We start from the raw sequence: 16,968 nt of genomic DNA, 5'->3' as shown, positions 1-16,968 counted from the left end.
CACTTGATAAAGTTATCTTCAGAGTTCATTCTAAATTCACGTCTAACGTATAATTAGTTTCATTTGAATTACAAAATTAGCTTTCCTGTTTGTTCTTGAAGGCACACACTTTCAGGACTGAGACCTCCTGAATGTTAGATCTGTCTTTGTCCTTTTCTGATGAGCAAACAAGAGCCTTGAAGAAAGAGCTTTCTCTCGGGTCTGTAACTGGTTTTTACAGAGGCACAGATTCAAGGCAGGTGCCATCTCCTTGGGTTGCTGCTTGGGAGAGGCTGTTGAGCTGCGTGTCTGGGACCTCCTGCTGCTGTAGTCAGTGCTGTTGGACCGCATCAGCAGCTGACTTGGAAAATGTTTGCTCTGAACTGCAGCCTGGAGTTCCAGTTCCCTCTTCAACAAGTGTTACGGTGTTGGTGAAGGTTAATTGGGGATTACGTGGCATGGGTGAAACTCATCCTTCAGTCTTTATTCAAGCAGAGAAAAGGGTCTTATCAAAGTAATGGTGATCTTTGGGAGATACAGTCTAGATCTACATGTATAAATGAACTCAAAGGAGAAAAAAGGTTGTTTACCTGTAGCTGCATTTGCATACACAACCCCCCTTTCTTTTGTGTTCTTATGTTTTTTCCGCTTATAATAATAGTGGAAACTTTCATTAGCTGATAAATCAGTAATTACATGACAGATCATGCTGCACTGAGCTTGGTAGTAGGACTAAATCTATTCTTTTCATTTCCAGTATGGGAGGTGTTCATAAGGGGGGGGGGGGGGGGGGGAGAGAGAGAAGGAAATAAAATAGAGTGATTTAGAAAATGAGTTGTTCTTCCATTCCAAATTGAAGGAGCTTTCCAACTGTCAGTTGATGAAAGGTTTCTAGAAGTTGATTTCTTTTAATAATGAGACAGTCAGTCCAGTGCCAGGTAGATTTCTGCATCTTAAATTTGTAGTTTAAAACTTAATGGTAAACAATTTTAAAACTTTTTTTTTTTCTGTTTAAGGAAAAATAATTAATTTTCCTGAATTTTGACTTTATCTTTTGATTGTCTTCTACAAAATACTTAAAAACCAAAAATTGTCCTGAACTTAGTATTTGATTAACTTAATAAAACAATTTAACAGCCTTCCTTTTTAAACATCATACCATCTTTCAGTAGCAGGTACAGAAATGACGTTGCCGTTAAAAGAATCAGGCCAAGTTTTTGTCACTTACACCCACATCATTACACAAACTTTATGAAGACTATAATGACAGCAAATGTTATTTGCCATTTTTTACCGTATCCACAGTGTCAGGTTGCTTCCTTCCTATTGCTGTTATGTGGAACTATGTAAGTGGGGTTTATTTCTGTTTTGGGGGAAGAAGGGATTTTGCTGGTATAAACAGTGAAATTATATTTGGTTGTAAATAATGATTAGTACTGATGGTTGATCTCTTTCTAGAGCAATGCTATCCTAATAAAATTATTCAAAAGTTAACTCATATGAATACAATTTTAAAAGAACAATCTAACATATCTCATGGTATTCACTTGTTCACTACGGACCATGCACTCAGCTTTAACAATATATATATAAATCAATAAAGTTGGGACAACAGTGATTTAAAAATAAATTGATGAAAATTGATCAGAGGAGAAAAATAGAGGGCAAAAACATGACAAAATTGTGTTTTCAAAATAATAACATAAGTAGCATGTTGTATAAACTTATGCAGCATTTCTGAGACTTAATTATTTATTTTTTCTACAGGATTCAGAGTTCCCTGTTGATACTCAGGTGAACCCATACTTTGTGCATGCTAAAGAATACACTCAACCCCTGAAATCTGGAGAGTATAAACTGAGCAACGCTTTAAAAGTGCACAACTTGGCAGTGAACTGGTAGGAGCCATTAACAGTACATTAATTTTATTGTTATATATGTGTTGAGTTTTATTTTTCAACAGGTCATTGAGAAGTGTTTGTTTTAAGTAAATTTCTGAAAAACTACTGGCAGCAGTCAGGGGGGCATGCTTTCTGAAGAACGTGAAAGTGGAAAAAATGATCATGAAATCTAGTGGGAGCGTAAATATAGTAAAACACCTGGCCAGAACTGTTTACAGATAATGAGATTCATCTTTTATGTAAGAAGGGTGGGATTTGGTTAGTAAATATAAAAATGAGAACCAGAGATGACTATAAACTCTGGTTCTGGGAAAGTGAATTATAATGCTGAATATTTTTGCAATTTGTATTTGATTGCAGTTTATTCCCTTGGGTCAAAAATCAGAACAGTTTAAATTTAGATTAGCTTGAGCGTGCAAATAGCCTGTAAGCAATGACATTTCAGGGCTTGCTAGCTGCAGCTGAGGAAGAATAAGCATAAAAATATTGGGGGGGGGGGGGGGGGCGGGGGTTGTTGTTGGGGAGTGAGAGCTAGTAGCAAAGTTCAGACAATTCTGACACATTATCTAGGTATGAATATATTTAAAAAATAATCAGTACTTTTGTCATTCAAATAAACCTTAAGTAGCTTGATGCTGTTCTTACTGTATTCAGACTGATAGTAGATTAGGGAGATACCTTCAGAAGTAAAGAAAAAGTGTGTTCCTACACTTAATTTTAGAAGCTTAAATTCTTGTTGTATCCAGGAAATATAATCCAATGTGGTTATATTTTTAAAAGTACAAAAACTTGGGCAATGTAATTCTCATGCAGATTAAGAGTTTGACAATTGATTGACTCACTAAAAAAAAATATTAGTGTTGTGGGGAGAGAGAGTAGTACACCATATAAACACTACACAAAATCAGAGCCCAGGAAAGCAGTGGTGTAAGTTAGAACACGGAACAATATTTATGCACTTAGTAATTATGATGGAAAGGTCACAGATACTTCTGTAGGTGGCTGCCCGTATTTTGTCATAAATATCCACCATGTTGCTTTGAGTTTTGGCCTAGCTAGCCAGGCTTCTGCTTAGTCTCTTAGATGCTCAATTCTGATTTTCTGTCTGGTTAATCCATAACCTATATTTGTAAGGTAATATTTTGAATAATTGTCTCCTGTATTGTATAGTCATTGTGTTCCAGTCAGGAAAGAAAACTGGCAACTGGTGTCTCTGTGCTGCTACTCTGAGGAGGCTGTAGTAAATCCACTCAAAATATTGCTGGGTTAATGGGCTTATCTGAAGCTGCAAGAACGGTGTGTGTTTAAAAAAAAAAAAAAAAAGTGTGTGTGTGTGTATGGATAAATAAATAAATCAGCCTAGAGGAGCAAAACACTTCCACACTTGGCAGAATTTTCAGTGAATCTAGTGGAATAACCATCAAAATGTAACTTTTACAGGCTACATCATTACAAGATTTACATTTGTGACAGGCTACAGAGGGACAAGTCTAAAGTAATGATTTTCATGTTACTGTTTGCCTTGGTAAAAATTTGCCTTTACCTGGAGTAGGAAGCCAGATTTGAGTTGCAAATTACTTCTGAATGTTGTTGCAATCTACTTGTGAATGTTAAAATACATAATATGTAATTGAAAATAGTAAAACCTCGTAGGCTAGTCAATAGCCTATGGATTCTATAGGAGATAGAAAGGATATCTCCACCTTTAGCTGAAAAATAACAGATAAATATCATACATGTTCATGTAAGACTATTGTTTTCCTTAACCTTCTTGAATTATATTTTTATGTCTTACTGAAAGCATTATTCTAGATCCTTATATCCAGCGCTTCTAGTTATTGCTAGAAGAGATACTTTTAGGTGCTGTGGAATTCTAAGTATTTTCTACAGTTAGTAACAGGATATCACACCTTAAGGATACAGTGCCACTTGAGAAAGCAATTTACTGGAATAAAAATAAATTGGATGTCTTTAAACTTATTTGGAAACATTTTAAAACTTGCTTGGAGTAATAGCAACTAAATGAAAAAAAAAAACCCAACAACCCAGCGAGGATGTGTATTTAATTTCATATACTGGCCATATGATGTTGACTTTCATGTAAAGATAATGTTTTAAAGAAAGTGAGAACCTGGGATAGTGCTCTAAAATTAACTGAAATGCCTATTTAAAAAAATGTACAAAATACAAAAGCACATAAAAAGCCGAAAGATTTTTAAAGGGTTCATAAAAAAATGTACACAATGTAATTGAATTTTTCATTTGCTTAAAAATCTATTTGTGTACATGGTGGAGTGATGTTTCTACACATATAACCGTGTCTGAAAAAAAGCATTTAAAATTTATGGTCACTTCAATTAACAACTATTTCGCCTATCTGAATACCACTAATTAAAATCAATCTTTTTAAGTGATTGAGGAGAAAGATTTTTGTTTTGTTTGTTAGTGCTAAAGGCTGTATTGTAGCCTGGTTTGTTAAGGTAGGCCTTTTTTTGAAAGCATGTCCTACAGTATTTATTTTTAAAACACCCTGCCCAATTTCAAACCAATTTGACAGAGGAATAACACTCAGGATGTACCCATGGGTTTCAAGAGAACAGATCTCTGTTGAAGAAGGGGTCCCTTTTAGTACCCTATTGCCTGCAGGTGGCTAAGAAGTCATAGAGGGGAGAGAAGTTGCAAATAATTCTATTTTGGGGGGGAAGAACTTCAAATGGAGCTTCAAATACTTTTAGAGGCTATAGAATCCCATCTCAATGCACACAGAGCTTGGGTTATTCTTTGTTTGACATGGCAGCTGTCTGGTCCTGAATCTGGCTTTGCTTGGAAGTCTAAGAGGCTTTCAAATGTATAAATCAAGATTTTTTTTTGGAGAACAATGTCTTAGATTAAACTCTCTGTATAGGAAATTACGTAAAAATTGCCCATTTAAAGAAATTCTGAACTTTCATTAAATGCATTTATATTAATTGCAATTGTCTATTTGATTTTAAAGACAGAAGGTGGAATTCAGTATCCAGAAAGGATAAGAATTAATTTTTTCTTGTTGTTCATAAGGTGGATGGAAAACACTCTATTGACTTAGGAGAACAAATCTGTTTTTTCGTGATTTAGTTTTTTCTCATCAGAACCAGTGCATGAAAAGGACAACAGAATCTGGCTCATGTATGTATATTATTAGTTCCTTTACATTTCTTTAGAAACTGGAGCACCTGCAAATCCAAATTCATGGTTATTATATGCCATAAAGCTGATGTTCTTTAGACCTTCATCAGTATTCGCTGAAACTCTTATTTGCAGAGGGGGTAAAAACCCCCCTTGGGGAAACCATGTTTGTTTTCTGCTAAGCTGAATGTTTCCCATTTTTCAGGTCATTGCATGGGCATTCCACTTCTGCATTAAGCTCACATTCCTCCAGTGTCCTTTTAAATACCCTGGTAAATCTTACTCTGCCCACAAGAATCACTGTAAGATCTATAATGTGTAAAAGATCTTCCCGATCTTGCTTACTGTTCACTTTCTCCTCACCTGCTGTTTGCATTTTTCATGTAACCCCAAGAGGTTTGCATGGCTTACCATGGAAGGTACTTCTACAGTCACCATATGCAATACTACATCTGTCATGGTTTATATTTTCTTCACTTGGGAGAAGAAAGATGCTCATACAAACACTATTCAGTGCATTTTTAACTGTTAGGAAAGTGTTGGAAAATAGGAGAATGTTGTGCACTGTTTTGGAGAGGTGCTTATTTAAGATGCAGCTGAAAAATTAGCAGAAATGGGATGAGAGTTTCAGATTACTACAATATTATATTTAGAATATAACATATTTTGTAGATAGAAAATAGTTATTTCTGTTGTTTAAATTTCAGATAAGAAAATTAATGTTGTGAAAACACTGGCTATTTGCAGTTTAATTATGACCTTTTTAAATACCCATTAACGTGAGCAGAATGACGATTGAAGGCTCCATCACCTTACCTTTTTTATTATTTTTTTAAGATGTCATTGGCTCATCCTCTTCCTTCCCTCCCATGCCTCACACCAAGGTTACAATTCTCCACTCAAAGCTTATTTGATGTTTATCATGTATAGTAATTGCTGTAAAAATGCCACTTTTGATTGTGGGTAAAATTTGTAAAGTAGATGGCCTAATATTTTAGACGGATGCTTTACTTAATAAGTCTACCTGCATAAACAGAAAATGTATTGTATGTTATTCTTGTTTACGTGTAACCTGATTTTCCCAAATCCTTTATCCTTGTTTGATATTTTGTAAAAGAAAAAGATAGAGAATTGCAAATGCTCTGCCTATGCACAGTAAAAATATGAGGCTGGAGATAATAATGAAGAAAAGCAAATACAAAATGTTTAGTGATTATCTAGACTTTCCTGATGGACTCAGTAAAAGATAACTTTTCTATAGGGACTAATTCATCATTATATCTTATTATACTAGTTTCCCCCATATTTTATCAGTGGATTCCAGAGGAGATTTTTAAAAACTTATCTCCTTGGGAACCATGCAAATTGACTTGCAGCGTAAAATTGTGTAGGTGATTATATGAGACTTATTCACAAATTGAAATTGAAGTTACAGTCTTGCAGTGCCTTGTGCAAAGTTACGGAAGTAAGACTGCACAGAAAGTATTGCAGAACCCTGTACCCTTTCCCTTTATGGTTCCCCTCTACTACTTTTTCTCCTTCTTAACATCTAAATACATACGTACACACAGATGCATATACACATACGCACAGAGGAATAATCTTTACAGAAAGAGAATTCTTTGTGGGTGTTGACATGGGGAACTTCTTTTGAAATAGATTATATTCTTAATTGTACTGTAAAATGAGATGCCACTGATCTGCGTTGTCTCTTTAGAGTTTCAAGTTTTGATTTATATAGTAAGGTGGTGAGGGAAAGAGAATTTGGCAGTTGTGTGAAGAACCAGTTTTTTTGTTATGTCAGTCAAACTTTGCTATCGGGGCCGCACTCTGTTTTAGTCCGCTTTAGACGTACCTCCCAGGTTTCTATTTCATCTCCAAACTTCTGTTTTCATGGAGTTGCTTAGGGCATTGCAGGCCATTGAGACTGTGTTACATGTGAACAAAGTAACAGAAGTAGTGCAGATTATTTTTAAGCAAACATCTTGGTAGTTTTTTTTCTGTTGTCCCTCCCATTTGGCAAGAGCTGTGTATTAACATCTCAAAGCAACTTTCTCATGGGCTTTCTTTTCACTCCTTGATACTCTTCTTTATTGTGATCCCTGTAGAATTCTGACAACAGTTATCCTTATGGTTTGCTGAGACTGCTGCCTGTCATACTGACAGATGTCTCCCTTTTCCTTGTCTTCTGCCTATTTGTTTCCATCTCTCTGTTGTGTTAGAGATGGTGAAGTAATGTGATTTTGTTCCATGTCTGAACGATGCCAAGCAAAATAGGGTCTATCTACCAAGATGTGATCAGTCATATGAATCATATTCTGTCCTTGTAGAGCACAAGCTAGAAAACAGAGGATTCAAAGTCCAAAATTCATGTGGTGAAATCTCCTGTCAAAGAAGAAAAATTTAGGGAGGTAGAAAAATCCTTATTAATTATTTAAACCCTCTCCTTGCCTCCCTAGGGCATTAGAAAAGATATTTTTTTATTAAACTACATTTTTCCATTAACAGTAAAACTTTTCAATTGTGCCATCATGTGCTGATTTCTTGCATGAATAGCCAGAGTGAATTAGAGATTTGCATTAGCAACATTAGCTGCAGCTTAATTTTCCTACTGGAATTATACCTGTTTCTAAAGGAATATGACATACAGGGTAGCTACTGCATATCTTAACCTCTCATGCTGTAGCCATTTTGATCACATTAACTCCAACACAGCAGATTTTGAAGCTTTTTGGAGCATACCTTCCATGGATTGCTGGGGCAGTATGACACTCCCTAGCCTGTCAACTTTTGTGATTCAGAAGCCACCTGTTTGTTTTTTTTTTTTTCCTGTTCACTTAATTTTGTATCTTACTCATTCTCATTTCCATTGCATGCTTCAGTGTCAAGTCCGTGACTGTTAAAAAGAAATTTTGGGTGTTTAAAAGTGTGGATTTCAAAGCTGTATCTCTGACAGTTAAGGTTTAGCTCCAGAACAGAATTTGTTTTCCTTATCAAACTGGTCTGGAACCTTGATGCATGTGCATTTCCCTGGGAGTAACCATCCCAGCATATGATCTTTCATGTTAGCACTTTCAAAATATTTATATAATTTGGCTCAGGCAAAAGAGCACCTTTCTAAAGATATCTTTATGAGAGAAGGCCCTTGTTTTCAGAACACAGACATTCTATTAAAACTAATTTATGTCCTTGTAATTCTGTAAGCAATGATTTAATATTGAACCCTTCAAAGACTTATACAATAAGGAATTAACTTTTTTGTTAGAACTGCAGATACCCCTTTTCTGTTATCATTCTTCAAAAGGCAAAATTTTGATTATTTTTTCAACTTCTAATACTGAGGTGAAAGGTGAAGAAAATGAGTCCCATCTGCATATAAAAATACTCAGTCCCTTACTATCTAGGTATGACTTTACAAACTGTGAGGTGGATTGAAAACTGGTTGGATGGCCAGGTGCAGAGGGTGGGGGTCAGTGGCACAAAGTCCAGTTGGAGGCCACTAACGAATAGTGTATCCCAGGGGCCAGTACTGGGTCCAGTCCTGCTTAACCTCTTCATTAATGATCTGGACAGTGGGAAAAAGTTACCCTCAAGAAGTCTGCAGATGATACCAGACTGGGAGGAGTGGGTGGCACACCAGAGGGTCCTTGCTACCATCCAGAGGGATCTCAACAGTCTGGAGAAATGGGCCAGTACATTGTAAAGTACTGTACTTGGGGAGGAACAGCCCCATGCACCAGTATATGCTGGGGACTGTTCAGCTGGAAAGTAACCTGTCAGAAAAGGACCTGAGGGCCCTTGGTGCAAAGAAGGAGAATGTTACCCAGGGCTGCATTGCATTAGGAATGCTTCCGACAGGCCAAGGGAGGTGATCCTTCACCTCTACTTAGCACTGGTGAGGCCACCCGTGGAGTGCGGGGTCCAGTTCTGGGCTCCCTAGTATGAGAGAGACATACTCTTCAGATGTACTAGAGAGAGTCCAGCAAAGGGCCACACAGACACGCAGACTGGAGCATCTCTGCTATTAGCAAAGGCTGAGAGAGCTGGACTGTTCAGCCTAGAGGAAAGAAAGCACAGGGGTAGATCTCATAAATCAATGTGTACAAATATCTGAAAGGAGGGTGCAAAAAGATGGAACCAGGCTCTTTTCATTGGTGTCCAGTGACAGGACCAGAAGCAATGGGCACAAACTGGAGCCTAGGAGAGTCCCTCTGGACATTAGGAAATGCTTTTTCACTGTGAGGGTACCTGAGCACTGACACATGTTGCCCAGAGAGGCTGTTGGAGTCTTTGTTCTTGGAGATATACTCAAAAGCCATCTGGACACGGTCCGGGGCAGCTGGCTGAATGTAGCCCTGCTTGAGCAGGGGAGTTGGACCAGATGACCTCCCAGAAGTCCTTTTGAACCTCAGGCATTCTGTGCTTTCATTATATATAGAAATGCACATAAACACATCTGTAAACATGTATAAATTATATATATATCTAATAATACTTCTAGTTGTATGTGCTATTAATTTTAATGTCTTCTGAATAAGTGTAGAAAGAGTAGTTGCAGGATTGGATTTTTTTGTGTGCTGAAATATTCAAATACTCAATTCTGCCTCCTTTGAAATATTCAAGTTCTGCCTTTTTTCAAAAGTAGAAGAAATGTGAATGGAAGCTTGGGTTGATCCTTATCTCCTTGCATATATGCAAAGAAATTCAAATTTTTCCTCTTTTATTTCCCCTCTCCCCACTTTAACAACTTTTGAATATGGTTAAGGGAACTGATGCAAGAGGTGGTTAAATGTAGAATTAACAAGTCACTCAGTGCATCTTCCTGACACAAAGGAGAAACAAGAGCAACTCTGCCTGGGTCACTCTGGACAGATTGCTTGCAGCAAGTTTTTTTTTGTGTGGTGTTTTAGTCTGTTAACTTTATCTGATACATCCTGTTAAGTATTTTAGCATTAGATTATTGTTAATAAATGTGTGAGTATGTTTACAATATAGGAAATTCAAGTAATTTCCTTTCATAAGTGCTTGCATTAATGCTGGGGTTTTTTCCTCATGACTGAAAAGTTATTTCAATGGTCTTGATGAAAGATATAAAGGTATGTTTGTACTGCAAATAAATGAAGTTCCTATCTTCTTGCCAAAGAGCAAGTGACCACCCTAAAGCCTCAAAGTATGGTGAGCACACATAACACCACCTACGGTGGCATGGGAAGAATACGCTTTGTCTCGCCTGTTGCCCCAGCTGCATCTCTCTGTCCTCATGCAAGCACGTGTGGCTGATGGCAGGCACACAGACTGGCACGGAGGGCCTTTCCCCAGAGACCTGGTGCCCTCTCGGGCACAGCTGGATGAGATCTGTGCAAGCCAGCCTGGGCTTGAGCAGCTCTTTGAAATGTGGATGCCCTGCAGCCTAAGCTGCAAGTGCCAGCATGGAAACTCAAAAGCTGAGTCAGGGAACGAAGAGTGCCAGGCTGCAGTGGCAGTATAGATTTAATTTAGATCTAATGCGTAGTAAAGACAGAGTAGGTATATATATATCTGGGTATGTGCTCATATGACTCTACTATCCTGCTAGCTGAGCCCTCGTGCACGCACTTATCTCCCCAACAGCCCTGTGCGGCGGTATTATCCTCGTGTGAAATAATTCCTGCAAGATTACCTAAGTGGAAGATCCAGAAATTAAATTCATGTCTTCTGAGTCACAGTTCAGTGCTTTAACCTTCGATTTCAGAGTATCACTGTTTCCTATACAAATTAAGTTCTTAATTTCTTTCTGCATTAAGGCCCACATTGTACGAGAGAGATTATTTCATGGACTTCAGTCTGTTCATTACCGTACAGTCTCTGTAACAGCTTTAACGCAGTTTATATGGAAGTACTCATAGAAAAATGTCAAATGTAGTTTAGCTCCCTGTAATGCAGTTTAATAAGGAGAAAAAGGGAGCTCTCCGTGAATAATCAGTGAGAACTGTGTGGATCACACATATGATAAGCTCTCTGAGGGCTTGCTGCCGTGATGGTATGTACGCACAGCTCCTGGCTGTGACCCTTTCAACATTATTTGTAGCTTTTTCTACCTAACACAGTAATAATAAGAGAAGTAAAGCATCCCCTTAGCTCTATCTTTGCCTACCGTCCCGTGTCCCCCCCCTTTCCCCCCCCCCCCCTCCCCTTTTCCCTGGTAAATGGTCCTTTCTGTTCCTCTCTATCAGCTTTTGGCTATCATAGTCTTAAGAAGTCTTTTTATTTCTCATTAGCTTTGTCTGCAACTTTGGCCACAAGTGATTACTCCTGTGGGAAGGCATTTGCCATCACTTTAATGAGCAACTTGAAAGGGTAGCAGTAATAATTTGAAGTCCTATTGTGTTCTTTTGTGGTGCACACGTGAAATGAGCTGGGTATCACTGTAATTTTGTTAGTGAACAAGCATCTTTATGAGAAAACTAGAAAATTTTCAGGGAAAGTCAACAGTGGGAAAGTATATAGGTTTTTTGTTTTGTTTTACTACTTACCTTCATAGTTACCTTTGAAGCAGATTTTGCAGGAAAAACTGGAAGTACTTGTTTACAAAAACATGTTTGTAAAAAAGATATTGTCTTATCTTTATTAAGGCTATTGCATAATGTCCATAGACCAAAAGGTATGATCCTGGTAACTGTCAACTCTCCTAAATTTGCTTTATTTTCTTCTTATTCCTGATGATCTGTGGAGAAGAAGGGGGTTGAACAGATTTGGTGTTTAACTGAAAACAGCCTGTGGTGGCCCAGCTGTTCTGAACACCAAGTACGGTAACAACTACATATTTAATTAAAGTGTACTTATTTTGACCAAACATAATTTATCAAAAATAAAAGAAATCTTGACGCTTGTCATATGGTTGAAGTATTAAGTTTTAAGGAAAGGTATTTTGAAAATAAGTTTGTTTATAAATGTATTTTAGCAAGTGTGAACGAGAGAGTGATTTTTTGTTGAAATGAAATATATTGGTGAGCTTTAAAAAGATGCTAATTGACATGAGGGAATTCACATTGTGGAAATGTGGATTTGGTTGGTTTTTTTGAGTTTTGTTTTGTTTTTTTTGAAGCGCTTATTCTATTTTAGAATAGAAAAATGCTAAATTACAGGATTGGGAAAAGGTGAATAATATCTGTCTTGACACTTCGTTGACTTTGATGTGATTCTAGATAGTTATCTGCAAGAAGATCCTCAATTAATGTACAATACTGAAATTTTGTTGGAAGCTGAAAAGCAGTTTACATTTTTATTATATTTTTAGTACCCATTCAGAACTTGTCATTGTCCAGAAATGTGGAAGTACTTATCCAAGAAGCTTTATTTTGATTCCATATATATTTTTTTTAAGTTTTCTAGTATTTGGCAAATAATTTCTCCATGTAAAGAAATATATAACTTTGAAAAAAGGAAATTGTTTAAAGTAGTAAACTTTTCATGCAGTCACGTCAAGACTTGGTAAGTATCAGAGTCAGAAACATACATACAATTAGCCCATAGGTAAGCAGTTTGTTTTTTGGGAAACTGAGGATCATTGCGGAGTGGTGTTTCTGAGAACCAGATAGTGTTCAATGCATAATATATTGTGGTAGAAAAAAAGGAAGAACAACATAATGAAAAATATAATGCCAAATTAAAACTTAAATATTCTAAATATGTAGAAGGGATTTACATCAATAGAAGAATAAGGCATAATGTACAGAAATCAGTTGCTACTTTAAAATAGCATGTGAGGTTGTGCATGCCATGTTTTAATAAGGAATTCTATCTGACAAAACATTAATTCATTGCAATTAATACCACAAAGCAGTTCTCATTCTCTTTGATTGTCGCTATCTTGTAGAAATTGTGAATTTATCTAGTAATGCTTCTGATCTTTCCCTGTTCTTAGTCTGACCTATGAAAAGATACGTATGTATTACAAACCTACTGTGCTAGTGATTCCTTTTGTATTGGCTGAGCTAATAGAAACTGAAATCACCTGCCATTCATCTGTAGGCCAGTTTCATAACCTGAATGTAAAATCGCTAAAGGTTTTGGGTGTATGTGGTTGTGACTATTTAGATACAACACTAACACAGAGGTACATAAAGATGGCAGTTTGTATTTGCATAACTCTTGTCGCCTAATCCCTTCATCTTGGAAAATGTCATATTGATGTTTTATCTTGTGGGATATTAATATCTGCAGTTTTAAAATAAAATAAAACTTCAGTCGTTTTTTTCAGTATCTAAATATTTTTAAAGGAGATTTTCACTTATTTAAATGAACATAGTACTTGAACTACAGTAACTGCAGTGTCTCTAAAGAAAAGCAAGACAAATAGAAGAAATTTAAAGAAGAAAATAGATGTACTTTTGTGTTTGAGTGTGTAAATATCAAGCAGGCCAAAAAAAAAAAACCCCAAAAGAATTGTTGTGTTGTGGGCAAACCTGCTGCATTGTTGAATGAAAGTTTGTAAGTATGAAAAAGCAACAAGGAGAAATAGGTGTGAAAACTGAACTGAAGGAGTCACTACAAGAATGACATGAAGTGTTTCCTCAGGACATTCCATCGTTTGTGCTTCAACATGGTTAAGACGAAGCTTAATTTTTAATATCCATTATAGAGTTTTTTCAGATACTGTCTTCTGTATTTCATGGAATAACCTTTAAACTACCACAGAATGGTTGGGATTATTCCACATAGACATGTTAAGTCTAGATTTTTGCCCAGGACAGTGGAAGAGGAAAAGAGTGAAAAATGGCCTTAGCCAATTTTGTACATTCCGTGTGAAGATGAGACAGGACACAGGACAAAGCTCTGTGCTTAAAAATAATGGGGGATTTCCTTTCTTGACACTTACCAGTTGTGCTTGCCTAAAAGATGAGGTAAGACTGTACTCCTTTGTGGTTTCACACTACGGGGTGATCTGGACTGACTAGAAAAAGCATCTCCAAGGTTACAAATTCAGCATCTTGGGCTCTGCGTCCTTGAACGAGTGCTAGTTCTCGTGCACTTGAAAATACGCTGTATTACAGAGCTGTACTTCCAAGGCAGAATTATAGTTGAATGAAATTTAAGATATCATATTTGTGAAATGTCTGATATGATTGCCAAATCTGACCTTTTGACTTATAACAAATCAAATTATGGAATTACTCCATGCTTCTGCTACTGTCCCATTTGCAGGTGTGCCTGTGTATTTTCACATTTCATCTTTTACATATATGGGAGTGTACATAGTGAATGTGCTCATAAAATATATATTATTGCTGCTTTTATTTTGCCACTCCTACTGATGATTTTCTTTTCATTCCATTTCAATTTCAATGTTTTCTTCATGGCAAATTCTGAAAATGTCAGTATTGACACACTTTGAGCTCTGCAACTGATAAAATTAACAGAAAAAGCAAGAGCTGAACTCAGTTTGAAAAGTGAAGTTTTAAAAATGTTGGAAAAATATGTTCAAGTCTCATGGGAGGAGAGTAAATTCCCCTGGGTTTATGACTTGAAATGCTAAAACTGACTTCTAAAGGTTTGTTTCACCTGTTGGTCTGTTCTCAACACAATTCTTCATGTTCCTCTCTTCTGATTTCCATTCTTAATCTTTCAGAACTATCTCCCTGGAGGTTTTCTGCCACTCTGTTATAAAATTCCAAATACAATTGGACGGAAAATCCAGTGGTAGAAAATCCTTTATATTTTGGAGTGTTTTACCAAAGTCTGCCTTTAAAAAAAAAAAAGAAAATCCTTTTCAGTAGTTTCACTGCTGTACCCAATGCCAATTTTTTATAGCAATGTTTTAGGCCAAGTATCTACATATTTATTGCTGTAGTTAACAGAACTTGGAATAACACAACACTGCCAGGAATTCAGTGATAGATTTTAAAACTTTGTTTTGAAGGAGATGCTATAAACACGAGAGGCTGTGCACTGTCTGCAGTGGGTGCTTTTGTTTTGTTTCTTCCTGCTGTGAGAATGATGGTACGTCCTTGTAACAAGCAGGTGAAAGATGCATGACAGTGATGAATTGTGGTTATGGATGTATTTGTTGAATAGACTTTAATTGCTGCTGTTATGATTAATTAGGACTGGCACAAAACTAGAAAAATTCTTGAGCATTATAATCGGATCACGTAGGTTCTGTGCAGATCAACTAAGGAGTAAAGGATCGCTAAGGAGGAAAGGATCTCTAATGAGGGATTTGAGAGCTATGAAACAGAGCAGATGTATGGCAGTAATAATCTTACTTGAGTATTTTCACTAATCTGAACATTTTCAGGGGCTGTGCTCAGCTTCAGAGACAAACTTCCTGCATCACTTAAGTGCTCAAATTTTGATTCGGATCCAGCTTTCAGCAGCTACTACGCTGGTGTATAAACAAGCATCCATATTTCAGAAGAGGCCAATTCCCATGTAGATACATGGACCAAATGACTAGATTTCCTTGAGAAAGCTCAGCATGTTCTGAAAAACCTCATCCCGATTGTAGATGTTGCTAGAATTTGAAAGTCTGTGGAGTTTTTGGTTCAGTCTTAAGCTACATAATTAAATTTATGTTAAGATTTTTTCAATCGTCAATGTCAGACAGAGACTCTACTGAAGTAAGAGAGTTACAAACTGCTTCTGTCAAACCCGACAAAAGAACATCTTCATTTTCATTTTACACTAATTGATAATAAATGCTGGAACAGTACTTCCCAGATTTTCTTGTCTCTCTTTCTTTTCTTGTTTCAAAAGAATCACACTTAATACTCTAACTTATTATCAAAACAAAATTGATGGATATTTAAATTTCCAGACTCTGGGATGTAGGCATTTGCATATAAAAATAAAAATGTCAACCAGGTGAATATCTAAGGCTATGATCATCCTTGTTTCCTTGTGAGTGTTCACAGTCATGAAAGTTAATGGACTGTAACACTAGAAACCGAAGTTTCTACATTTGTCAAGGCTATTTTCAGACTGAGCTTCTGTGCTGTTGATATTTATTTGTTTGGGTTTTCTTTTTTCCTTAAAAATAAAACTATCTATTTGTGCAATGGCATGTTTTAGGCAGAAGCAGTCCAGAACAAGTTTGATTTATTAAAATTTGCAGCTTACAGTTGTCCACGTAGCTGCAGACAGGTATTTTTTGCCTTAATTTTTAGCATTATTTTAATATTTTGATTTAAAAAATAATTCAGAAACAGAGGTTATTTAAAGTCTTTTCCATGAATTTCTTGTATTGAAAAAAGAAAGCCTGTGCTTTGCTATGAAGGGAAATACCTTGGGTGGGTTCCTAGCCAATATTCAAAAACATTTTCCTTTTAAAATAGTCTTTGAAATGGCAGAGAACAACAAAATAAAGAAAAAAATAAACCCACCACCTTATTATCTAGACCTGCATGACAAGTTATTCCACATGCTAGAAGCAGCAGTTAAGGAAGAGACAGCCCTTCATGCAAGTACCGGTCAAAAGTCTTTTCAGCATTACTGTGACCAGCAGACCTCCTTACCGGGCTGCGGATGGAGCCTGCAGCCGGGGTGCCTCCCCTCCCTCCCCTCAGAAGGGCTGGCTTGGAAAAGCTCATTTATTTCCAGTGCAAAGAAGCTCAAAGAGATTTTTTTCATGAAGCAATATCAGTTGGAAAGTTACGCACCCATGCACCTGAAATGATTTTCTGGAACAGAGACATAAACGCCTTAACGTTGTGGGGTGCTGCTGGGTGTTTTTTCCCTGCTAGCCAAGAATCCTGCCAAAACTGCCCCAGTTATTCCAGAATGGGCTTGCGAAGGAGGTAGGACGGGCTGTTTGTTTACTTATTTGACTTTTCCTAAGCTTTCCTGCCCCTTTTCATACCAGATTAATTAACGGATTAACCTTGGCACTTGTGCTTCCCTTCCGTGGCTGGGCTGTCCGGCGATGCCTGCGCGGGGCAGGGCTGGC

The 16,968-nt window shown here is 36.9% G+C and overlaps 1 protein-coding gene across 1 annotated transcript in view; it reads left to right on the top strand.

Moving 5' to 3' along the window:
- SPAG16 (sperm associated antigen 16) overlaps positions 1-16,968 on the top strand; it is a 412,472-nt gene that overhangs the window by 65,582 nt on the left and 329,922 nt on the right. Inside the window, exon 10 of the mRNA XM_055718613.1 lies at positions 1,747-1,877. Coding sequence (XP_055574588.1) covers positions 1,747-1,877 — 131 coding nt within the window. The remainder of the gene's footprint in view (positions 1-1,746; positions 1,878-16,968) is intronic.

This window comes from Falco cherrug, chromosome 8 (genome assembly GCF_023634085.1).
Source record: "Falco cherrug isolate bFalChe1 chromosome 8, bFalChe1.pri, whole genome shotgun sequence".
Classification (NCBI taxonomy): Eukaryota; Metazoa; Chordata; class Aves; order Falconiformes; family Falconidae; genus Falco; species Falco cherrug.
The sequence above is the reverse complement of the archived record's forward strand: the minus strand, read 5'-3'. Positions and strand labels throughout refer to the sequence as shown.